This window comes from Anolis carolinensis, unplaced genomic scaffold, assembly GCF_035594765.1.
Source record: "Anolis carolinensis isolate JA03-04 unplaced genomic scaffold, rAnoCar3.1.pri scaffold_17, whole genome shotgun sequence".
NCBI classification, from domain to species: domain Eukaryota; kingdom Metazoa; phylum Chordata; class Lepidosauria; order Squamata; family Dactyloidae; genus Anolis; species Anolis carolinensis.
In genome coordinates, this window is record NW_026943827.1 from 151,346 (window position 1) to 177,916 (window position 26,571).

The 26,571-nt window shown below is 50.6% G+C and overlaps 1 protein-coding gene across 1 annotated transcript in view; it reads right to left on the reverse strand.

The window, feature by feature from the left end:
• LOC134294603 (tetratricopeptide repeat protein 28-like) overlaps window positions 1-26,571 on the reverse strand; it is a 103,867-nt gene that overhangs the window by 35,693 nt on the left and 41,603 nt on the right. Inside the window, 6 exon segments of the mRNA XM_062966176.1 lie at window positions 3,711-3,959; window positions 4,153-4,285; window positions 15,156-15,265; window positions 16,128-16,464; window positions 16,466-16,661; window positions 22,304-23,639. Coding sequence (XP_062822246.1) covers window positions 3,711-3,959; window positions 4,153-4,285; window positions 15,156-15,265; window positions 16,128-16,464; window positions 16,466-16,661; window positions 22,304-23,639 — 2,361 coding nt within the window.

Below are 26,571 nucleotides of genomic sequence, written 5' to 3' on the forward strand. Positions count from 1 at the left end.
ATATATATATTCAAAGAATATATAAAAGATAGGAAAAAGGAAACAATAAATAAATGAGATTAATAGTTCTTATAAGATGAAACCTATATTTTAAAAGAGTTTGCTTTAAGATCTGCTTTTAAAATTCAGTAATATAATAATCATTTAAAAGAGCTTAAAAATCAAATGGTAAGAAATAGAACATTTGATCTTTGGAATCACCTGATGTCTGAATTACATAAAAGTGTAATCAGGAGATGTAGATACGTCAGCAAATGTTGCATCCCCCTGACCTGGAACATGACCTAAAATGGACGGGTAACGTATGCTGCAACATCTGGACCAAATTTGGTCCTGATCCGTTAAAGATATATAGGGGTTATTGCGGAACAAACAAATATATGTAAATTCATTCGTATTTAAGGTCTGAATTTGAAACCAAGTGGATTTTGGACTTATGTGACCCCAATAATTTTAATTTAGACTATAATCAATATCTGGACCAAATTTGGTCCTGATCCGTTAAAGATATATAGGGGTTATTGCGGAACAAACAAATATACGTACAGATTAATTTGTATTTAGGGTCTTAATTTGAAACCAAGTGGATTTTGAACTTAAATGACACCAATAATTTTAAGTTAGACTATAATCAATATCTGGACCAAATTTGGTCCTGATCCGTTAAAGATATATAGGGGTTATTTTGGAACAAACAAATATACGTACAGATTAATTCGTATTTAGGGTCTTAATTTGAAACCAAGTGGATTTTGAACTTAAATGACACCAATAATTTTAAGTTAGACTATAATGCATATACGGACCAAATTTGGTCCCGATCCCTCAAAGATATAGAGGAGTTTTCACGGAACAAACAAATATATGTACATACTTATACAGAGTTTGTGCTTGAATGGCCCCAATAATTTTAATTTAGACTATAATCAATATCTGGACCAAATTTGGCCTGATCCGTTAAAGATATATAGGAGTTATTGCGGAACAAACAAATATACGTACAGATTAATTCGTATTTAGGGTCTTAATTTGAAACCAAGTGGATTTTGGATTTATGTGACCCCAATAATTTTAATTTAGACTATAATCAATATCTGGACCAAATCTGGTCCCGATCCACTAAAGATATATAGGGTTTTTTGAGGAACAAACAAATAAAAGTACATATAATTCATATATGGATTCCTAGTTCCAGTGTTAATAATAATAATAATAAAGGATAATAATAATAATAATAATAATGACTAATAGTAAAATGGGAGCAAGACTCAATACTAATAATGACTGAAACTCAATAATATATTAACAACGCAATATTATAATGATAGTATTGAAAATAATTACTTTTACTAGTAATATCAATAATAAATTAACAATATCAATATTACTTCAGTGATAAAATAATATAGTAATAATATATTGAGAATAAAATGGTAATAACGATAGAATGTAATAATATAGTTACATCAAGTAATAATAATAATATAATGAATTGTAAAATTGATAATATGTTAATAAATATATAATAGAGTAATATCAATTACTATAATATATTGATAATAATGATATCATAATAATCTTGACAATAATATGGTAAGGATATAATAACATAGTATCATATAATAATAATATTGAGAATAATAATACTGATATGTTAACAATGATATATAATAATATATTGATAATTATAATAATATTGGCAATAATATGTTAATATTGATATAATAATATAGGAACAGTATTATAATAATATATTGATAAAATTGATAACAATATATTGATAATTATAATAATATTGGCAATAATATGTTAATAATGATATAATAAAATAGGAATAGTATTATAATAATATATTGATAATTATAATAATATTGGCAATAATATGTTAATATTGATATAATAATATATGAACAGTATTATAATAATATATTGATAAATTGATAACAATATATTGATAATTATAATAATATTGGCAATAATATGTTAATAATGATATAATAATATAGGAATAGTATTATAATAATATATTGATAAAATTGATAATAATGTTAATAATGATGTAATAGAATAATATAGTATCATATAATAACGTAATATATTGCTATTGAAAATAACAATATTGACAAAAATATGTTAATGATAAAACATAATAATATAGTAATATATAATATGTTAATAATGATATAATAATATAGTAACACCATATAATAATTATAATTTGTTAATAATGATATAATAAAATAATAAAATAATGTATATGGATAATTTTGATAATTATAATGATATTGTTAATAGGTTACTACTGATATAATATAAAATAGTATTATCATATAATAATAATAATATTGATAATATTGGTAATAATATATTGATAATAATGTTGATATTGGAACGATCTTCTCCGGGGGTGATGAGCAATGAATTAAATAGTATAAATATAATATAATGTAATAAAATAATATTATTAATAAAATAGTAATATAGTAATTCATAATATTGGTAATAATTCAATGATATCTTATTATTAATATAAAATTAATATTATATTATTATAATACGATATATTATGGTATATCATTTTTATATTATTATTATCATCATTATTATATTTATTATTATCATTATTATATTTATATTAATATTATATAATATAAAATAATATATTGATAATATTGATTATTGTTACATTATTATATATTATATTATAAATATTATTATTAATATTAATTATATTAATATTATTCTATTTTTATATTATATTATTATTATATTTATATCGTTATCTATATGACATATAACTATATATATTGATGATACATATGATACATACAATTATATATATTGATAAACATATTGTTACATTATTATATATATATTATATTATACATATTAATTATATTAATATTATTATATTTTTATATTATATTATTACATTATTATATTTTTATATTATATTATTATTATATTTATATCGTTATCAATATAATATATAATTATATATATTGATGATACATATGATACATACAATTATATATATTGATAAACATATTGTTACATTATTATATATATATTATATTATACATATTAATTATATTAATATTATTATATTTTTATATTATATTATTACATTATTATATTTTTATATTATATTATTATTATATTTATATCGTTATCAATATGATATATAACTATATATATTGATGATACATATGATACATACAATTATATAGATAAACATAGTTACATTATTATATATATATTATATTATACATATTAATTATATTAATATTATTATATATTTATATTATATTATTACATTATTTTATTTTTATATTATATTATTATTATATTTATATCGTTACCAATATAATATATAATTATATATATTGATGATACATATGATACATACAATTATAAATATTATTATTAATATTAATTATATTATTATATTTTTATATTATATTACTACATTATTATATTTTTATATTATATTATAATTATATTTATATCGTTATCAATATTGTTGTTTTGTGCGCTGCCGTGATGCCATCACTCTTTTATATATATAGATATTATTATTAATATTATTATATTTTTATATTATATTATTACATTATTATATTTTTATATTATATTATTATTATATTTATATCCTTACCAATATAATATATAATTATATCTGTTGATGATAATATTGATAATGGACTGACCTTCTCCGGGGGCGATGAGCCAGGAGTAGAGTGTCCCTCCGGCCAGGGAGAAGTAGAGGACGAGCCCCCTCTGGCCGCTGACCGCCTCCAGGACGCCCTCCGTGGCCGCGGCCTCCGGAGGCCCCGCCCCTTCCGCCGCTGGCCCCGCCCCTTCCTCCTGAGGCCCCGCCCCCTGGCGCTCCAGGAGGAGGTCCGCAAAGGCCCGCGTCCGGCCGCGCTCCGCCACCCCCAGCGCCTCCGCCGTCAGGCCTGCGGGAGAGCAAGGGGAGGGGTGGAGTGGCCACGAACAGGGTGGAGTGGCCACAACGTTTGGGGACTCACGGGCATCTATCTCTTCTCTCCATCCGTCCCTCCATCTCTCTCCCTGCGGTCAGGAGGAGGAATAAGGAGGGGTGGAGTGGCCGCAAGGGGTGGGGTCGGGGTGGGGGGTGGAGTGACCCACCTCGGGCGACGAGGACGCGTTGGAGGGCGCGGTAGGAGGAGGCCTGGAGGCCGAAGAGGGAGTCCCGGAAGTCGCTGCTCAGGCCGGAGGAGCCCCGCCGGATGCCCTCAAAGAGCCCGCACGCCCCGTACAGCTGCCAATCACAGGAGGGAGGGACACCCGTCACTCCCGGCCCACTTGCCCCGCCCACTTCCCCTAACTCCCACCCACTTCTAGGCCACACCCACTTCCCCCTAGGCCCTGTCCACTTCTAGGCCCCGCCCACTTGCCCTAGGCCCTGTCCACTTCTAGGCCCCGCCCACTTCCGCTAGGTCCCACCCACTTCTAGGCCCCGCCCACTTCTGCTAGGCCCTGTCCACTTCTAGGCCCCGCCCACTTCCGCTAGGTCCCACCCACTTCTAGGCCCCGCCCACTTCTGCTAGGCCCTGTCCACTTCTAGGCCCTGCCCACTTCCGCTAGGTCCCACCCACTTCTAGGCCCCGCCCACTTCTGCTAGGCCCTGTCCACTTCTAGGCCCTGCCCACTTGCCCTAGGCCCTGTCCACTTCTAGGCCCCGCCCACTTCCGCTAGGTCCCACCCACTTCTAGGCCCCGCCCACTTCTAGGCCCCGCCCACTTCCGCTAGGTCCCACCCACTTCTAGGCCCCGCCCACTTCTAGGCCCCGCCCACTTCCGCTAGGTCCCACCCACTTCTAGGCCCCGCCCACTTCTGCTAGGCCCTGTCCACTTCTAGGCCCTGCCCACTTCCGCTAGGTCCCACCCACTTCTAGGCCCTGCCCACTTGCCCTAGGCCCTGTCCACTTCTAGGCCCTGCCCACTTCCGCTAGGTCCCACCCACTTCTAGGCCCTGTCCACTTCTAGGCCCCGCCCACTTCCGCTAGGTCCCACCCACTTCTAGGCCCCGCCCACTTCTGCTAGGCCCTGTCCACTTCTAGGCCCTGCCCACTTCCGCTAGGTCCCACCCACTTCTAGGCCCTGCCCACTTGCCCTAGGCCCTGTCCACTTCTAGGCCCCGCCCACTTCCGCTAGGTCCCACCCACTTCTAGGCCCCGCCCACTTCTGCTAGGCCCTGTCCACTTCTAGGCCCTGCCCACTTCCGCTAGGTCCCACCCACTTCTAGGCCCCGCCCACTTCTGCTAGGCCCTGTCCACTTCTAGGCCCTGCCCACTTGCCCTAGGCCCTGTCCACTTCTAGGCCCCGCCCACTTCCGCTAGGTCCCACCCACTTCTAGGCCCCGCCCACTTCTAGGCCCCGCCCACTTCCGCTAGGTCCCACCCACTTCTAGGCCCCGCCCACTTCTAGGCCCCGCCCACTTCCGCTAGGTCCCACCCACTTCTAGGCCCCGCCCACTTCTGCTAGGCCCTGTCCACTTCTAGGCCCTGCCCACTTCCGCTAGGTCCCACCCACTTCTAGGCCCTGTCCACTTCTAGGCCCCGCCCACTTCCGCTAGGTCCCACCCACTTCTAGGCCCTGTCCACTTCTAGGCCCCGCCCACTTCCGCTAGGTCCCACCCACTTCTAGGCCCCGCCCACTTCCGCTAGGTCCCACCCACTTCTAGGCCCCGCCCACTTCTGCTAGGCCCTGTCCACTTCTAGGCCCCGCCCACTTCCGCTAGGTCCCACCCACTTCTAGGCCCTGTCCACTTCTAGGCCCCGCCCACTTCCGCTAGGTCCCACCCACTTCTAGGCCCCGCCCACTTCTAGGCCCCGCCCACTTCCGCTAGGTCCCACCCACTTCTAGGCCCCGCCCACTTCTAGGCCCCGCCCACTTCCGCTAGGTCCCACCCACTTCTAGGCCCCGCCCACTTCTGCTAGGCCCTGTCCACTTCTAGGCCCTGCCCACTTCCGCTAGGTCCCACCCACTTCTAGGCCCCGCCCACTTCTGCTAGGCCCTGTCCACTTCTAGGCCCCGCCCACTTCCGCTAGGTCCCACCCACTTCTAGGCCCCGCCCACTTCTGCTAGGCCCTGTCCACTTCTAGGCCCCGCCCACTTCCGCTAGGTCCCACCCACTTCTAGGCCCCGCCCACTTCTGCTAGGCCCTGTCCACTTCTAGGCCCCGCCCACTTCCGCTAGGTCCCACCCACTTCTAGGCCCCGCCCACTTCTGCTAGGCCCTGTCCACTTCTAGGCCCCGCCCACTTCCGCTAGGTCCCACCCACTTCTAGGCCCCGCCCACTTCTGCTAGGCCCTGTCCACTTCTAGGCCCTGCCCACTTCCGCTAGGTCCCACCCACTTCTAGGCCCTGTCCACTTCTAGGCCCCGCCCACTTCTGCTAGGCCCTGTCCACTTCTAGGCCCCGCCCACTTCCGCTAGGTCCCACCCACTTCTAGGCCCCGCCCACTTCTGCTAGGCCCTGTCCACTTCTAGGCCCTGCCCACTTGCCCTAGGCCCTGTCCACTTCTAGGCCCCGCCCACTTCCGCTAGGTCCCACCCACTTCTAGGCCCCGCCCACTTCTGCTAGGCCCTGTCCACTTCTAGGCCCTGCCCACTTCCGCTAGGTCCCACCCACTTCTAGGCCCTGTCCACTTCTAGGCCCCGCCCACTTCCGCTAGGTCCCACCCACTTCTAGGCCCCGCCCACTTCTGCTAGGCCCTGTCCACTTCTAGGCCCCGCCCACTTCCGCTAGGTCCCACCCACTTCTAGGCCCCGCCCACTTCTGCTAGGCCCTGTCCACTTCTAGGCCCTGCCCACTTCCGCTAGGTCCCACCCACTTCTAGGCCCTGTCCACTTCTAGGCCCCGCCCACTTCCGCTAGGTCCCACCCACTTCTAGGCCCCGCCCACTTCTGCTAGGCCCTGTCCACTTCTAGGCCCCGCCCACTTCCGCTAGGTCCCACCCACTTCTAGGCCCCGCCCACTTCTGCTAGGCCCTGTCCACTTCTAGGCCCCGCCCACTTCCGCTAGGTCCCACCCACTTCTAGGCCCCGCCCACTTCTGCTAGGCCCTGTCCACTTCTAGGCCCTGCCCACTTCCGCTAGGTCCCACCCACTTCTAGGCCCTGTCCACTTCTAGGCCCCGCCCACTTCCGCTAGGTCCCACCCACTTCTAGGCCCCGCCCACTTCTGCTAGGCCCTGTCCACTTCTAGGCCCCGCCCACTTCCGCTAGGTCCCACCCACTTCTAGGCCCCGCCCACTTCTGCTAGGCCCTGTCCACTTCTAGGCCCCGCCCACTTCCGCTAGGTCCCACCCACTTCTAGGCCCCGCCCACTTCTGCTAGGCCCTGTCCACTTCTAGGCCCTGCCCACTTCCGCTAGGTCCCACCCACTTCTAGGCCCTGTCCACTTCTAGGCCCCGCCCACTTCCGCTAGGTCCCACCCACTTCTAGGCCCCGCCCACTTCTGCTAGGCCCTGTCCACTTCTAGGCCCCGCCCACTTCCGCTAGGTCCCACCCACTTCTAGGCCCCGCCCACTTCTGCTAGGCCCTGTCCACTTCTAGGCCCCGCCCACTTCCGCTAGGTCCCACCCACTTCTAGGCCCCGCCCACTTCTGCTAGGTCCCACCCACTTCTAGGCCCCGCCCACTTCTGCTAGGCCCTGTCCACTTCTAGGCCCCGCCCACTTCCGCTAGGTCCCGTCCACTTCTAGGCCCCGCCCACTTCTGCTAGGTCCCACCCACTTCTAGGCCCCGCCCACTTCTGCTAGGCCCTGTCCACTTCTAGGCCCCGCCCACTTCCGCTAGGTCCCACCCACTTCTAGGCCCCGCCCACTTCCGCTAGGTCCCACCCACTTCTAGGCCCCGCCCACTTCTGCTAGGCCCTGTCCACTTCTAGGCCCTGCCCACTTGCCCTAGGCCCTGTCCACTTCTAGGCCCCGCCCACTTCCGCTAGGTCCCACCCACTTCTAGGCCCCGCCCACTTCTGCTAGGCCCTGTCCACTTCTAGGCCCTGCCCACTTGCCCTAGGCCCTGTCCACTTCTAGGCCCCGCCCACTTCCGCTAGGTCCCACCCACTTCTAGGCCCCGCCCACTTCTGCTAGGCCCTGTCCACTTCTAGGCCCTGCCCACTTCCGCTAGGTCCCACCCACTTCTAGGCCCTGTCCACTTCTAGGCCCCGCCCACTTCCGCTAGGTCCCACCCACTTCTAGGCCCCGCCCACTTCTGCTAGGCCCTGTCCACTTCTAGGCCCCGCCCACTTCCGCTAGGTCCCACCCACTTCTAGGCCCCGCCCACTTCTGCTAGGCCCTGTCCACTTCTAGGCCCTGCCCACTTCCGCTAGGTCCCACCCACTTCTAGGCCCTGTCCACTTCTAGGCCCCGCCCACTTCCGCTAGGTCCCACCCACTTCTAGGCCCCGCCCACTTCTGCTAGGCCCTGTCCACTTCTAGGCCCCGCCCACTTCCGCTAGGTCCCACCCACTTCTAGGCCCCGCCCACTTCTGCTAGGCCCTGTCCACTTCTAGGCCCTGCCCACTTCCGCTAGGTCCCACCCACTTCTAGGCCCTGTCCACTTCTAGGCCCCGCCCACTTCCGCTAGGTCCCACCCACTTCTAGGCCCCGCCCACTTCTGCTAGGCCCTGTCCACTTCTAGGCCCCGCCCACTTCCGCTAGGTCCCACCCACTTCTAGGCCCCGCCCACTTCTGCTAGGCCCTGTCCACTTCTAGGCCCTGCCCACTTCCGCTAGGTCCCACCCACTTCTAGGCCCTGTCCACTTCTAGGCCCCGCCCACTTCCGCTAGGTCCCACCCACTTCTAGGCCCCGCCCACTTCTGCTAGGCCCTGTCCACTTCTAGGCCCCGCCCACTTCCGCTAGGTCCCACCCACTTCTAGGCCCCGCCCACTTCTGCTAGGCCCTGTCCACTTCTAGGCCCCGCCCACTTCCGCTAGGTCCCACCCACTTCTAGGCCCCGCCCACTTCTGCTAGGCCCTGTCCACTTCTAGGCCCCGCCCACTTCCGCTAGGTCCCACCCACTTCTAGGCCCCGCCCACTTCTGCTAGGCCCTGTCCACTTCTAGGCCCTGCCCACTTGCCCTAGGCCCTGTCCACTTCTAGGCCCCGCCCACTTCCGCTAGGTCCCACCCACTTCTAGGCCCCGCCCACTTCTGCTAGGCCCTGTCCACTTCTAGGCCCTGCCCACTTGCCCTAGGCCCTGTCCACTTCTAGGCCCCGCCCACTTCCGCTAGGTCCCACCCACTTCTAGGCCCCGCCCACTTCTGCTAGGCCCTGTCCACTTCTAGGCCCCGCCCACTTCCGCTAGGTCCCACCCACTTCTAGGCCCCGCCCACTTCTAGGCCCCGCCCACTTCCGCTAGGTCCCACCCACTTCTAGGCCCCGCCCACTTCTGCTAGGCCCTGTCCACTTCTAGGCCCCGCCCACTTCCGCTAGGTCCCACCCACTTCTAGGCCCCGCCCACTTCTAGGCCCTGCCCACTTCCGCTAGGTCCCACCCACTTCTAGGCCCTGTCCACTTCTAGGCCCCGCCCACTTCCGCTAGGTCCCACCCACTTCTAGGCCCCGCCCACTTCTGCTAGGCCCTGTCCACTTCTAGGCCCCGCCCACTTCCGCTAGGTCCCACCCACTTCTAGGCCCCGCCCACTTCTGCTAGGCCCTGTCCACTTCTAGGCCCTGCCCACTTCCGCTAGGTCCCACCCACTTCTAGGCCCTGTCCACTTCTAGGCCCCGCCCACTTCCGCTAGGTCCCACCCACTTCTAGGCCCCGCCCACTTCCGCTAGGTCCCACCCACTTCTAGGCCCTGTCCACTTCTAGGCCCCGCCCACTTCCGCTAGGTCCCACCCACTTCTAGGCCCCGCCCACTTCTGCTAGGCCCTGTCCACTTCTAGGCCCTGCCCACTTCCGCTAGGTCCCACCCACTTCTAGGCCCCGCCCACTTCTGCTAGGCCCTGTCCACTTCTAGGCCCTGCCCACTTCCGCTAGGTCCCACCCACTTCTAGGCCCCGCCCACTTCTGCTAGGCCCTGTCCACTTCTAGGCCCTGCCCACTTCCGCTAGGTCCCACCCACTTCTAGGCCCCGCCCACTTCTGCTAGGCCCTGTCCACTTCTAGGCCCCGCCCACTTCCGCTAGGTCCCACCCACTTCTAGGCCCCGCCCACTTCTGCTAGGCCCTGTCCACTTCTAGGCCCCGCCCACTTCCGCTAGGTCCCACCCACTTCTAGGCCCTGTCCACTTCTAGGCCCCGCCCACTTCCGCTAGGTCCCACCCACTTCTAGGCCCCGCCCACTTCTGCTAGGCCCTGTCCACTTCTAGGCCCTGCCCACTTCCGCTAGGTCCCACCCACTTCTAGGCCCCGCCCACTTCTGCTAGGCCCTGTCCACTTCTAGGCCCTGCCCACTTCCGCTAGGTCCCACCCACTTCTAGGCCCCGCCCACTTCTGCTAGGCCCTGTCCACTTCTAGGCCCTGCCCACTTCCGCTAGGTCCCACCCACTTCTAGGCCCTGTCCACTTCTAGGCCCCGCCCACTTCCGCTAGGTCCCACCCACTTCTAGGCCCCGCCCACTTCTGCTAGGCCCTGTCCACTTCTAGGCCCCGCCCACTTCTAGGCCCCGCCCACTTCTGCTAGGCCCTGTCCACTTCTAGGCCCTGCCCACTTCCGCTAGGTCCCACCCACTTCTAGGCCCTGTCCACTTCTAGGCCCCGCCCACTTGCCCTAGGCCCTGTCCACTTCTAGGCCCCGCCCACTTCTAGGCCCCGCCCACTTCTGCTAGGCCCTGTCCACTTCTAGGCCCTGCCCACTTGCCCTAGGCCCTGTCCACTTCTAGGCCCCGCCCACTTCCGCTAGGTCCCACCCACTTCTAGGCCCCGCCCACTTCTGCTAGGCCCTGTCCACTTCTAGGCCCTGCCCACTTGCCCTAGGCCCTGTCCACTTCTAGGCCCCGCCCACTTCCGCTAGGTCCCACCCACTTCTAGGCCCCGCCCACTTCTGCTAGGCCCTGTCCACTTCTAGGCCCTGCCCACTTCCGCTAGGTCCCACCCACTTCTAGGCCCTGTCCACTTCTAGGCCCCGCCCACTTCCGCTAGGTCCCACCCACTTCTAGGCCCCGCCCACTTCTGCTAGGCCCTGTCCACTTCTAGGCCCCGCCCACTTCTAGGCCCCGCCCACTTCTGCTAGGCCCTGTCCACTTCTAGGCCCTGCCCACTTCCGCTAGGTCCCACCCACTTCTAGGCCCTGTCCACTTCTAGGCCCCGCCCACTTGCCCTAGGCCCTGTCCACTTCTAGGCCCCGCCCACTTCTAGGCCCCGCCCACTTCTGCTAGGCCCTGTCCACTTCTAGGCCCTGCCCACTTGCCCTAGGCCCTGTCCACTTCTAGGCCCCGCCCACTTCCGCTAGGTCCCACCCACTTCTAGGCCCCGCCCACTTCTGCTAGGCCCTGTCCACTTCTAGGCCCCGCCCACTTCTAGGCCCCGCCCACTTCTGCTAGGCCCTGTCCACTTCTAGGCCCCGCCCACTTCTAGGCCCCGCCCACTTGCCCTAGGCCCTGTCCACTTCTAGGCCCCGCCCACTTCTAGGCCCCGCCCACTTCTGCTAGGCCCTGTCCACTTCTAGGCCCTGCCCACTTGCCCTAGGCCCTGTCCACTTCTAGGCCCCGCCCACTTCCGCTAGGTCCCACCCACTTCTAGGCCCCGCCCACTTCTGCTAGGCCCTGTCCACTTCTAGGCCCCGCCCACTTCCGCTAGGTCCCACCCACTTCTAGGCCCTGTCCACTTCTAGGCCCCGCCCACTTCCGCTAGGTCCCACCCACTTCTAGGCCCTGTCCACTTCTAGGCCCCGCCCACTTCCGCTAGGTCCCACCCACTTCTAGGCCCTGTCCACTTCTAGGCCCCGCCCACTTCCGCTAGGTCCCACCCACTTCTAGGCCCTGTCCACTTCTAGGCCCTGCCCACTTCCGCTAGGTCCCACCCACTTCTAGGCCCTGTCCACTTCTAGGCCCTGCCCACTTCCGCTAGGTCCCACCCACTTCTAGGCCCTGTCCACTTCTAGGCCCCGCCCACTTCCGCTAGGTCCCACCCACTTCTAGGCCCTGTCCACTTCTAGGCCCTGCCCACTTCCGCTAGGTCCCACCCACTTCTAGGCCCCGCCCACTTCCGCTAGGTCCCACCCACTTCTAGGCCCCGCCCACTTCTGCTAGGCCCTGTCCACTTCTAGGCCCTGCCCACTTCCGCTAGGTCCCACCCACTTCTAGGCCCTGTCCACTTCTAGGCCCCGCCCACTTCCGCTAGGTCCCACCCACTTCTAGGCCCCGCCCACTTCTGCTAGGCCCTGTCCACTTCTAGGCCCCGCCCACTTCTAGGCCCCGCCCACTTCTGCTAGGCCCTGTCCACTTCTAGGCCCCGCCCACTTCTAGGCCCCGCCCACTTGCCCTAGGCCCTGTCCACTTCTAGGCCCCGCCCACTTCTAGGCCCCGCCCACTTCTGCTAGGCCCTGTCCACTTCTAGGCCCTGCCCACTTGCCCTAGGCCCTGTCCACTTCTAGGCCCCGCCCACTTCCGCTAGGTCCCACCCACTTCTAGGCCCCGCCCACTTCTGCTAGGCCCTGTCCACTTCTAGGCCCCGCCCACTTCCGCTAGGTCCCACCCACTTCTAGGCCCTGTCCACTTCTAGGCCCCGCCCACTTCCGCTAGGTCCCACCCACTTCTAGGCCCCGCCCACTTCTGCTAGGCCCTGTCCACTTCTAGGCCCTGCCCACTTCCGCTAGGTCCCACCCACTTCTAGGCCCTGTCCACTTCTGCTAGGCCCTGTCCACTTCTAGGCCCTGCCCACTTCCGCTAGGTCCCACCCACTTCTAGGCCCCGCCCACTTCTGCTAGGCCCTGTCCACTTCTAGGCCCTGCCCACTTCCGCTAGGTCCCACCCACTTCTAGGCCCTGTCCACTTCTGCTAGGCCCTGTCCACTTCTAGGCCCTGCCCACTTCCGCTAGGTCCCACCCACTTCTAGGCCCCGCCCACTTCTGCTAGGCCCTGTCCACTTCTAGGCCCTGCCCACTTCCGCTAGGTCCCACCCACTTCTAGGCCCCGCCCACTTCTGCTAGGCCCTGTCCACTTCTAGGCCCTGCCCACTTCCGCTAGGTCCCACCCACTTCTAGGCCCTGTCCACTTCTAGGCCCCGCCCACTTCCGCTAGGTCCCACCCACTTCTAGGCCCCGCCCACTTCTGCTAGGCCCTGTCCACTTCTAGGCCCCGCCCACTTCTAGGCCCCGCCCACTTCTGCTAGGCCCTGTCCACTTCTAGGCCCCGCCCACTTCTAGGCCCCGCCCACTTGCCCTAGGCCCTGTCCACTTCTAGGCCCCGCCCACTTCTAGGCCCCGCCCACTTCTGCTAGGCCCTGTCCACTTCTAGGCCCTGCCCACTTGCCCTAGGCCCTGTCCACTTCTAGGCCCCGCCCACTTCCGCTAGGTCCCACCCACTTCTAGGCCCCGCCCACTTCTGCTAGGCCCTGTCCACTTCTAGGCCCCGCCCACTTGCCCTAGGCCCTGTCCACTTCTAGGCCCTGCCCACTTCTAGGCCCCGCCCACTTCTGCTAGGCCCTGTCCACTTCTAGGCCCCGCCCACTTCTAGGCCCCGCCCACTTCTGCTAGGCCCTGTCCACTTCTAGGCCCCTCCCACTTCTAGGCCCCGCCCACTTGCCCTAGGCCCTGTCCACTTCTAGGCCCTGCCCACTTCTAGGCCCCGCCCACTTCTGCTAGGCCCTGTCCACTTCTAGGCCCTGCCCACTTGCCCTAGGCCCTGTCCACTTCTAGGCCCCGCCCACTTCCGCTAGGTCCCACCCACTTCTAGGCCCCGCCCACTTCTGCTAGGCCCTGTCCACTTCTAGGCCCCGCCCACTTCCGCTAGGTCCCACCCACTTCTAGGCCCTGTCCACTTCTAGGCCCCGCCCACTTCCGCTAGGTCCCACCCACTTCTAGGCCCCGCCCACTTCTGCTAGGCCCCGCCCACTTCTAGGCCCCGCCCACTTGCCCTAGGCCCTGTCCACTTCTAGGCCCCGCCCACTTGCCCTAGGCCCTGTCCACTTCTAGGCCCCGCCCACTTCTAGGCCCCGCCCACTTCTGCTAGGCCCTGTCCACTTCTAGGCCCTGCCCACTTGCCCTAGGCCCTGTCCACTTCTAGGCCCCGCCCACTTCCGCTAGGTCCCACCCACTTCTAGGCCCCGCCCACTTCTGCTAGGCCCTGTCCACTTCTAGGCCCTGCCCACTTGCCCTAGGCCCTGTCCACTTCTAGGCCCCGCCCACTTCCGCTAGGTCCCACCCACTTCTAGGCCCCGCCCACTTCTGCTAGGCCCTGTCCACTTCTAGGCCCTGCCCACTTCCGCTAGGTCCCACCCACTTCTAGGCCCTGTCCACTTCTAGGCCCCGCCCACTTCCGCTAGGTCCCACCCACTTCTAGGCCCCGCCCACTTCTGCTAGGCCCTGTCCACTTCTAGGCCCTGCCCACTTGCCCTAGGCCCTGTCCACTTCTAGGCCCCGCCCACTTCCGCTAGGTCCCACCCACTTCTAGGCCCCGCCCACTTCTGCTAGGCCCTGTCCACTTCTAGGCCCTGCCCACTTCCGCTAGGTCCCACCCACTTCTAGGCCCTGTCCACTTCTAGGCCCCGCCCACTTCCGCTAGGTCCCACCCACTTCTAGGCCCCGCCCACTTCCGCTAGGTCCCACCCACTTCTAGGCCCTGTCCACTTCTAGGCCCCGCCCACTTCCGCTAGGTCCCACCCACTTCTTCTAGGCCCCACCCCTTCTAGGCCTCGCCCACTTCTTCTAGGCCCCACCCCTTCTAGGCCTCGCCCACTTCTTCTAGGCCCCACCCCTTCTAGGCCTCGCCCACTTCCGCTAGGTCCCACCCACTTATAGGCCCCGCCCACTTCCCCTAACTCCCACCCACTTCTAGGCCCTGCCCACTTGCCCTAGGCCCCACCCCTTCTAGGCCCTGCCCACTTCCTCTAGGCACCACCCCCTTCCCTAGGACCCACCCACTTCTTCTAGGCCCCACCCCCTTTTCTATGCCCCGCCCCCTTCCCTATGCCCCGCCCCTCCCTCCAGGCCCCGCCCCCTCCCTGCTCCCTGGTGGGCCTACCTGGTGCTGGGCCTCCTCGAGGTTCCCGCTGGCCCAGAGGGAGAGGCCCAGGCCGTGCCGGATCCGGGCCTCGTCCTCCCGCAGGCACAGCTGCTCCGCCAGGCGAAGGCCTAGCACAGCAAGGAGAAAGAATGAGGGACAGCGGCGGACACTCCACCCCCCCCCCCCCCCCGACCCCCTCAGGAGCAGTCAGTGTCTGCTACACCCCTTGTCAGCGGTCACTCCACCCCTCGGTGGACACAAAGACCCACTTCAGCAACAGTCTCACCCCCTTGGGAGCTTGTCAGTGGTCACTCCACCCCTCGGTGGACACATTGACCCACTTCACTGATAATCCCGCTCCCTTGGGAGCTGTCAGCGGTCACTCCACTGACAATTGGGAAAGGGTCTCCATAGGAATGTATTATGAGAAATCCCCATAGGAATGCATTGGAAGAAATCCCCATAGGAATGCATTGGGAAAGAGCTCCATAGGAATACATTACCATAGGAATTACCATAGGAATACATTGGGAGAAATCCCCATAGGAATGCATTAAGGACAATCCCCATAGGAATGCATTGGGAAAGAGCCCCATAGGAATGCATTACCATAGGAATACATTGGGAGAAATCCCCATAGGAATGCATTGGGAAAGGGTCTCCATAGGAATGTATTATGAGAAATCCCCATAGGAATGCATTAAGGACCATCCCCATAGGAATGCATTGGGAAAGAGCCCCATAGGAATGCATTGGAGGGAGTCCCCATAGGAATCCATAGGGAGGGATACCCATAGGGAAGCATTAAGGACAATCCCCATAGGAAGGCATTGGGAAATCAATCCTGATTTCAGCGGTCACTCCACCCCTTGGTGGACACATGGACCCACTCCACCGACAATCCCACCCCCTTGGGAGCGGTCAGCGATCATCCTTTGACCCTCCAACTGGTCAGTCCACACAATTGGAAGGGGTCAGTGGTCACCTCACCTTCCTGGAGGTACATGACGGCCTGGGCGTGGTTGCGGAGGGCGTGGTGGGCGCGTCCGAGGGCGGCGTAGGCGTCGGCCTTGGCGGGGAGGTCCCCGGTCTGGGCGGCCAGGCTGAGCCTCTGCTCGTGGGCCTGGAGGGCGCGGGGCAGGTCCCCCAGGGCCTCGTGGGCCAGGCCCAGCTCCGCGTACGCCCGCCCCGCCGCCCCCGCGTCCCCCGCCTCCTCCGCCGCCGCCAGACCCGCCCCGCACAGCGCCAGCGCCCCCCGCGCGTCCCCCCGCCGCCGGGCCAGCGCCCCCAGCGCCCGCGAGGCCTCCCCCGCCGCCGCCCGGTCCCCCCCGCTCCCGCCACAGCCCCGCCGCCCGCTCCAGGCACGAGGAGGCCGCCTCCAGGTTGCCCAGCAGCCCGTGCGCCCGGCCCAGGTCCCCAAAGGCCTCCGCCCGGGACCCCGGCCCCCCGCCGGAGCCCCCCTCGAAGGCGCACACCAGCCGCTTCTCCAGGCACACCAGCGACTGAGACAGGCTCCCCAGGGACCTGGCAAGGCAAAAAGGATGGTAAGATAACAAACTACTACTGGTAATATCTATATATATAAAAGAGTTATGGCATCGCGGCAGCGCACAAAACAATATAATACAATATACTACTGATAATAATACAATAGTATAATATTATAAACTACTACTACTGACAACAATATATTATAACATCTATATATATAAAAGAGTGATGGCATCACGGCAGCGCACAAAACAATATAATACAATATACTACTGATAATAATACAATAGTATAATATTATAAACTACTACTACTGACAACAATATATTATAACATCTATATATATAAATGAGTGATGGCATCACGGCAGCGCACAAAACAATATAATACAATATACTATTGATAATAATACAATAGTATAATATTATAAACTACTACTACTGACAACAATATATTATAACATCTATATATATAAAAGAGTGATGGCATCACGGCAGCGCACAAAACAATATAATACAATATACTACTGATAATAATACAATAGTATAATATTATAAACTACTACTACTGACAACAATATATTATAACATCTATATATATAAAAGAGTGATGGCATCACGGCAGCGCACAAAACAATATAATACAATATACTACTGATAATAATACAATAGTATAATATTATAAACTACTACTACTGACAACAATATATTATAACATCTATATATATAAAAGAGTGATGGCATCACGGCAGCGCACAAAACAATATAATACAATATACTACTGATAATAATACAATAGTATAATATTATAAACTACTACTACTGACAACAATATATTATAACATCTATATATATAAAAGAGTGATGGCATCACGGCAGCGGACAAAACAATATAATACAATATACTACTGATAATAATACAATAGTATAATATTATAAACTACTACTACTGACAACAATATATTATAACATCTATATATATAAAAGAGTGATGGCATCACGGCAGCGGACAAAACAATATAATACAATATACTACTGATAATAATACAATAGTATGATATTATATACTACTACTACTGACAACAATATATTATAACATAACATCTATCTATATATATAAAAGAGTGATGGCATCACGGCAATTCACAAAACAACAAAAGTACAGGCCCCCCAACCTCAAGATAACAAACTACTGCTGGTAATATAATATTATAATACAATATACTACTGATAATAATACAATAGTATAATATTGTAAACTACTACTACTGACAACAATATATTATAACATAACATCTATCTATATATATAAAAGAGTGATGGCATCACGGCCTCAATACTTTATTTCCCATCCCACCATTGCCACAGCAACGCGTGGCCGGGCACAGCTAGTAATATTATAATACAATATACTACTGATAATAATACAATAGTATAATATTATAAACTACTACTACTGACAACAATATATTATAACATAACATCTATCTATATCTATATATATAAAAGAGTGATGGCATCACGGCAATTCACAAAACAACAAAAGTCCAGGCCCCCCAACCTCAAGATAACAAACTACTGCTGGTAATATAATATTATAATACAATATACTACTGATAATAATACAATAGTATAATATTATAAACTACTACTACTGACAACAATATATTATAACATAACATCTATCTATATATATAAAAGAGTGATGGCATCACGGCCTCAATACTTTATTTCCCATCCCACCATTGCCACAGCAACGCGTGGCCGGGCACAGCTAGTAATATTATAATACAATATACTACTGATAATAATACAATAGCATAATATTATAAACTACTACTACTGACAACAATATATTATAACATAACATCTATCTATATATATAAAAGAGTGATGGCATCACGGCAATTCACAAAACAACAAAAGTACAGGCCCCCCAACCTCAAGATAACAAACTACTGCTGGTAATATAATATTATAATACAATATACTACTGATAATAATACAATAGTATAATATTATAAACTACTACTACTGACAACAATATATTATAACATAACATCTATCTATATATATAAAAGAGTGATGGCATCACGGCCTCAATACTTTATTTCCCATCCCACCATTGCCACAGCAACGCGTGGCCGGGCACAGCTAGTAATATTATAATACAATATACTACTGATAATAATACAATAGTATAATATTATAAACTACTACTACTGACAACAATATATTATAACATAACATCTATCTATATATATAAAAGAGTGATGGCATCACGGCCTCAATACTTTATTTCCCATCCCACCATTGCCACAGCAACGCGTGGCCGGGCACAGCTAGTAATATTATAATACAATATACTACTGATAATAATACAATAGTATAATATTATAAACTACTACTACTGACAACAATATATTATAACATAACATCTATCTATATATATAAAAGAGTGATGGCATCACGGCCTCAATACTTTATTTCCCATCCCACCATTGCCACAGCAACGCGTGGCCGGGCACAGCTAGTAATATTATAATACAATATACTACTGATAATAATACAATAGTATAATATTATAAACTACTACTACTGACAACAATATATTATAACATAACATCTATCTATATATATAAAAGAGTGATGGCATCACGGCCTCAATACTTTATTTCCCATCCCACCATTGCCACAGCAACGCGTGGCCGGGCACAGCTAGTAATATTATAATACAATATACTACTGATAATAATACAATAGTATAATATTATAAACTACTACTACTGACAACAATATATTATAACATAACATCTATCTATATATATAAAAGAGTGATGGCATCACGGCCTCAATACTTTATTTCCCATCCCACCATTGCCACAGCAACGCGTGGCCGGGCACAGCTAGTAATATTATAATACAATATACTACTGATAATAATACAATAGTATAATATTATAAACTACTACTACTGACAACAATATATTATAACATAACATCTATCTATATCTATATATATAAAAGAGTGATGGCATCACGGCAATTCACAAAACAACAAAAGTACAGGCCCCCCAACCTCAAGATAACAAACTACTGCTGGTAATATCTATATATATAAAAGAGTGATGGCATCACGGCAGCGGACAAAACAACAAAAGTAAACACCCCACAACCTCGAAAATTGACAGCACAACCCCTCATCCATGCCTCTAGGTTGATACAACAAAAAGAAAAGAAAAATGAAGTCCTCATTAGAGGGAGAGGAATAATTGCTTTTATCCAATTGCTGCCAGTTAGAAGGCTAAGCTCCGCGCACTTGGTCTCCTAGCAACCTACTCAGCCCAGGGGACAGGCACAGTTAGGCCTCACTTAGGCCTTTTTCACAGATTATCAGATTTGAACTGGATTATATGGCAGTGTAGACTCAAGGCCCTTCCACACAGCTATATAACCCATTTAGAATCTTGTATTATCTGCTTTGAACTGTATTATCTTGACTCCACACTGCCATATAATCCACTTCAGTGTGCATGCTAAACATAAAGACAACCATACAACAGACATTCAATACCACCACTACCTCAACAATTTCTCACCAACACCACCAGACAAGGCCACAGCAACGCGTGGCCGGGCACAGCTAGTAGTATTATATTATAATATAATACACTACTACTACTACTGATAATATTATAATTTAATATACTACTACTGATAATATAACATACTACTACTATATCATAATATTATAACATAATATGCTACTAATAATATATTATATTATACTGATATACTATAGTATTATATTATAATATAATACACTACTACTACTACTGATATTATAATTTAATATACTACTACTGATAATATAACATACTACTACTATATCATAATATTATAACATAATATGCTACTAATAATATATTATATTATACTGATATACTATAGTATTATATTATAATATAATACACTACTACTACTACTGATAATATTATAATTTAATATACTACTACTGATAATATAACATACTACTACTATATCATAATATTACAACATAATATACTACTAATAATATATTATATTATACTGATATACTATAGTATTATACTATAATACTAGCTGTGCCCGGCCATGCGTTGCTGTGGCAAAGTGGTGGTGGTATTGGTTAAAAGTTCTTGTGGAATTTTTATTTGACGTTATTTGTTTTTTTTTAAATTAATTTTATTGTCACTTATCTTTTTTATTTATTATATTTTATTATTTTGTTGTATTATTTTTAGTCATTTTGTTATAGTATTTTATTGTATTAATTATTTTAGTGTTTTTCATAATTTTTTATTGTCTTATTTGTATTTATTTTTTATCATTATTTTATTAACACTGGGCTGAGTGGGTTGCTAGGAGACCAAGTGGGCGGAGCTTAGCCTTGTAACTGGCAGCAATTGGATAAAAACTATTATTCCTCTCCCTCTAATTAGGAATTTATTTTTCTTTTCTTTTTGTTGTATCAACCTAGAGGCATGGATGAGGGGTTGTGATGTCAATTTTCGAGGTTGTGGGGTGTTTACTTTTGTTGTTTTGTCCGCTGCCGTGATGCCATCACTCTTTTATATATATAGATATTATCTGCTTTGAACTGGGTTATCTTGACTCCACACTGCCATATAATCCACTTCAGTGTGCAGTCGGAGACAACTGGACTTAATGTCAGGAGAAAACCTTTAGCCTTGACCTTAACTACCACCAATTCCTCAATACTTTATTTCCCAGACCACCAGCTAGTATAATATAATATAATATACTACTACTGATAAGTGCAAAAACAACAACAACAATGAAAGAACAACACAATATTTAAAAATAAAAACAATTTTAACCAACATACATTTATCAGGATTTCAATGGGAAGTGTGCTCCTGCTTCTGGCCAATGAGATAGTCAAGTTAATTAGGGTTGTTGTTGTTGTTGTTGTTGTTGTTGTGTGCCTTCAAGACATTTCAGACTTTGGGTGAGCCTAAGTCTAAAATTTATTTATTATTTATTTACTGCATTTATTTACTACATTTGTATCACACCCTTCTCACCCCAAGGGGCACTTACAAATTATATGCACATACAATATATTATATTATTAGCATAGCACAATATTAGCATTATATATTACTATATTGAACTATACCACTATACTGTAATATTATTAGTAATATTATATGTAATATAGAATATATAATTAATATTATTATATGGTATTATTATTAGTGTTATATTGTATTACATTATAATATTATTATCAACATTATATGTACATACAATATATTATATTACTAGCATCGCACCATATTAGCATTATATATTACTATATTGAACTATACCACTATACTGTAATATTATTAGTAATATTATATGTAATATAGAATATATAATTAATATTATTATATGGTATTATTATTAGTGTTATATTGTATTACATTATAATATTATTATCAACATTATATGTATATACAATATATTATATTATAAAACTGAGGGCGGGGGCCAGGTCAATGACCTCGGAGGGCCTTAGTTTGGGGACCCCTGCACTATAGTATTATATTATAATATAATACACTACTACTACTACTGATAATATTATAATTTAATATACTACTACTGCTAATATTATATGAATCCGACCTGTGTGCGGCGCCCAGCCCGCGGTAGGCCTTCTCCTGCTCGTCGTTGCGCTGCAGGGCCTGCCCGGCGGAGAGGTGCTTCTCGTAGTTCCGGGCGGCCTCCTCGAAGTCCCCGAGGGCCATGTAGCAGTCCCCGAGGTGCCCGTGCGCCCGGCCCCGGTCCAGCGTGGCCTGGGCTCCGGCGCTCTGCTGCAGGGCCGCCAGCTGCCTCTCGAAGAACCCCACCGCCTCCTCGTGCGCCCCTGCGTTCATCCGGGCGATGCCCATGTTGCCGTACGCGCGGGACTCCGCTTCCGGGTCCTGCAGCCCGCGCGCCAGCTCCAGCTGCGCCTCATAGCACTTGAACGCCATGTTGTACTTCCCGAGCGCCACGTAAACAGAGGCGAGATGCGCCTCCGCGCGACACTCCCCGGCCGCGTCTGACGCTTCCTGATACGCCTCCAGTTCCCGGGTGAAGTAGCCCATGGCCTTGTCGTACTCCTTCAACGCGCGGTACGCCGACCCCAGCGCGGCGTAGGCGGCGGCCTCGAGGCAGCGGCGGCCATCTTGGATCGCGACGTCGAGCTGCTCCTCGTAGAGCTTGATGGCGGAATGATAGTCCTTTCTGTCCATGGCGATGTCGCCGAGGTTGCCCAGCGCGCGGAATTTGGCGGTCGCGTTGCCGAGCGAGAGCGACAGGAAGTGCTTCTGGCACTCCTCCGCCTTGTTGTCGTTGCGCAACGCCTTGTACGCCAGACCCAAATTACAATACGCCTTCGCTTGGCTCAACGAGTCGTCCAGATCCTTCGCCAACCCGAGATCCATCTCGTAATATTTCACGGCGTCGGCGTAATTCCCGAGCGCGTAGTGCGCGTAGGCGAGGTTGTGGCAGATCTTCCCCTCGCCCTCCAGGTCCTGCAGGTCGGGCGCCAAACGTAAGTACGACTCGTAATACGGCACGGCCTCCGAGAATTCGTTCCGCGAGCAATAAAAGTTTCCGAGATTTGCCAACGCGCGGGACTCGCTGTGGGCGTCGCGCATCTCGCGGGCGATGGTGAGGTGGTGGCGGTAGTGCTGGAGGGCGCGGTCGAAGGCGCCCAGGGCCTGGTAGGCGACGGCCATGTTGCCGTGGGTGGCGGCCTGGGAGGGGCGGTCGGCCACCTCGAGGGAGATCTGGAGCTCCTGGCGGTGGAAGCGCAGCGCCTCCTCGAACCGGCCGAGGGCGCTGTAGGCATTGCCCATGTTGCCGAAGGCCCGGCCCTGCGCCGCGTAGTCCGAGAGCTCCTGCGCGATGGCCAAGTGCGCCTGGTGCAAGCGCAGCGCCCCCTGGAAGTCCCCCTGCAGCTGGTGCAGGATGCCTGCAATGAAAATAGGGAGGAGAGTTTTGGAATCCCAGAGGCCACCAGGTCCATGCAGGGCAATGGGAAGAGGGAGGAGAGTTTTGGAATCCCAGAGGCCGCCAGGTCCATGCAGGGCAATGGGAAGAGAGGAGAGTTTTGGAATCCCAGAGGCCGCCAGGTCCATGCAGGGCAATGGGAAGGGAGGAGAGTTTTGGAATCCCAGAGGCCGCCAGGTCCATGCAGGGCAATGGGAAGGAAGGAGAGTTTTGGAATCCCAGAGGCCGCCAGGTCCATGCAGGGCAATGGGAAGGGAGGAGAGTTTTGGAATCCCAGAGGCCGCCAGGTCCATGCAGGGCAATGGGAAGGAAGGAGAGTTTTGGAATCCCAGAGGCCGCCAGGTCCATGCAGGGCAATGGGAAGGGAGGAGAGTTTTGGAATCCCAGAGGCCGCCAGGTCCATGCAGGGCAATGGGAAGGGAGGAGAGTTTTGGAATCCCAGAGGCCACCAGGTCCATGCAGGGCAATGGGAAGGGAGGAGAGTTTTGGAATCCCAGAGGCCACCAGGTCCATGCAGGGCAATGGGAAGGGAGGAGAGTTTTGGAATCCCAGAGGCCACCAGGTCCATGCAGGGCAATGGGAAGGGAGGAGAGTTTTGGAATCCCAGAGGCCGCCAGGTCCATGCAGGGCAATGGGAAGAGGGAGGAGAGTTTTGGAATCCCAGAGGCCAACAGGTCCATGCAGGGCAATGGGAAGAGGGAGGAGAGTTTTGGAATCCCAGAGGCCAACAGGTCCATGCAGGGCAATGGGAAGAGGGAGGAGAGTTTTGGAATCCCAGAGGCCACCAGGTCCATGCAGGGCAATGGGAAGGGAGGAGAGTTTTGGAATCCCAGAGGCCACCAGGTCCATGCAGGGCAATGGGAAGGGAGGAGAGTTTTGGAATCCCAGAGGCCGCCAGGTCCATGCAGGGCAATGGGAAGGGAGGAGAGTTTTGGAATCCCAGAGGCCACCAGGTCCATGCAGGGCAATGGGAAGAGGGAGGAGAGTTTTGGAATCCCAGAGGCCAACAGGTCCATGCAGGGCAATGGGAAGAGGGAGGAGAGTTTTGGAATCCCAGAGGCCAACAGGTCCATGCAGGGCAATGGGAAGAGGGAGGAGAGTTTTGGAATCCCAGAGGCCGCCAGGTCCATGCAGGGCAATGGGAAGAGGAAGGAGAGTTTTGGAATCCCAGAGGCCAACAGGTCCATGCAGGGCAAAGGGAAGGGAGGAGAGTTTTGGAATCCCAGAGGCCACCAGGTCCATGCAGGGCAATGGGAAGAAGGAGGAGAGTTTTGGAATCCCAGAGGCCGCCAGGTCCATGCAGGGCAATGGGAAGAGGAAGGAGAGTTTTGGAATCCCAGAGGCCGCCAGGTCCATGCAGGGCAATGGGAAGGGAGGAGAGTTTTGGAATCCCAGAGGCCGCCAGGTCCATGCAGGACAATGGGAAGGGAGGAGAGTTTTGGAATCCCAGAGGCCGCCAGGTCCATGCAGGGCAAAGGGAAGGGAGGAGAGTTTTGGAATCCCAGAGGCCACCAGGTCCATGCAGGGCAAAGGGAAGGGAGAAGAGTTTTGGAATCCCAGAGGCCACCAGGTCCATGCAGGGCAATGGGAAGGGAGGAGAGTTTTGGAATCCCAGAGGCCGCCAGGTCCATGCAGGGCAATGGGAAGGGAGGAGAGTTTTGGAATCCCAGAGGCCGCCAGGTCCATGCAGGGCAATGGGAAGGGAAGAGAGTTTTGGAATCCCAGAGGCCGCCAGGTCCATGCAGGGCAAAGGGAAGGGAGGAGAGTTTTGGAATCCCAGAGGCCGCCAGGTCCATGCAGGGCAATGGGAAGGGAGGAGAGTTTTGGAATCCCAGAGGCCGCCAGGTCCATGCAGGGCAAAGGGAAGGGAGAAGAGTTTTGGAATCCCAGAGGCCGCCAGGTCCATGCAGGGCAATGGGAAGAGGGAGGAGAGTTTTGGAATCCCAGAGGCCGCCAGGTCCATGCAGGGCAATGGGAAGAGGGAGGAGAGTTTTGGAATCCCAGAGGCCACCAGGTCCATGCAGGGCAATGGGAAGAGGAAGGAGAGTTTTGGAATCCCAGAGGCCGCCAGGTCCATGCAGGGCAATGGGAAGGGAGGAGAGTTTTGGAATCCCAGAGGCCACCAGGTCCATGCAGGGCAATGGGAAGGGAGGAGAGTTTTGGAATCCCAGAGGCCGCCAGGTCCATGCAGGGCAATGGGAAGGGAGGAGAGTTTTGGAATCCCAGAGGCCACCAGGTCCATGCAGGGCAATGGGAAGAGGGAGGAGAGTTTTGGAATCCCAGAGGCCGCCAGGTCCATGCAGGGCAATGGGAAGGAAGGAGAGTTTTGGAATCCCAGAGGCCGCCAGGTCCATGCAGGGCAATGGGAAGGGAGGAGAGTTTTGGAATCCCAGAGGCCGCCAGGTCCATGCAGGGCAATGGGAAGGGAGGAGAGTTTTGGAATCCCAGAGGCCACCAGGTCCATGCAGGGCAATGGGAAGGGAGGAGAGTTTTGGAATCCCAGAGGCCACCAGGTCCATGCAGGGCAATGGGAAGGGAGGAGAGTTTTGGAATCCCAGAGGCCACCAGGTCCATGCAGGGCAATGGGAAGGGAGGAGAGTTTTGGAATCCCAGAGGCCGCCAGGTCCATGCAGGGCAATGGGAAGGGAGGAGAGTTTTGGAATCCCAGAGGCCACCAGGTCCATGCAGGGCAATGGGAAGAGGGAGGAGAGTTTTGGAATCCCAGAGGCCAACAGGTCCATGCAGGGCAATGGGAAGGGAGGAGAGTTTTGGAATCCCAGAGGCCACCAGGTCCATGCAGGGCAATGGGAAGGGAGGAGAGTTTTGGAATCCCAGAGGCCACCAGGTCCATGCAGGGCAATGGGAAGGGAGGAGAGTTTTGGAATCCCAGAGGC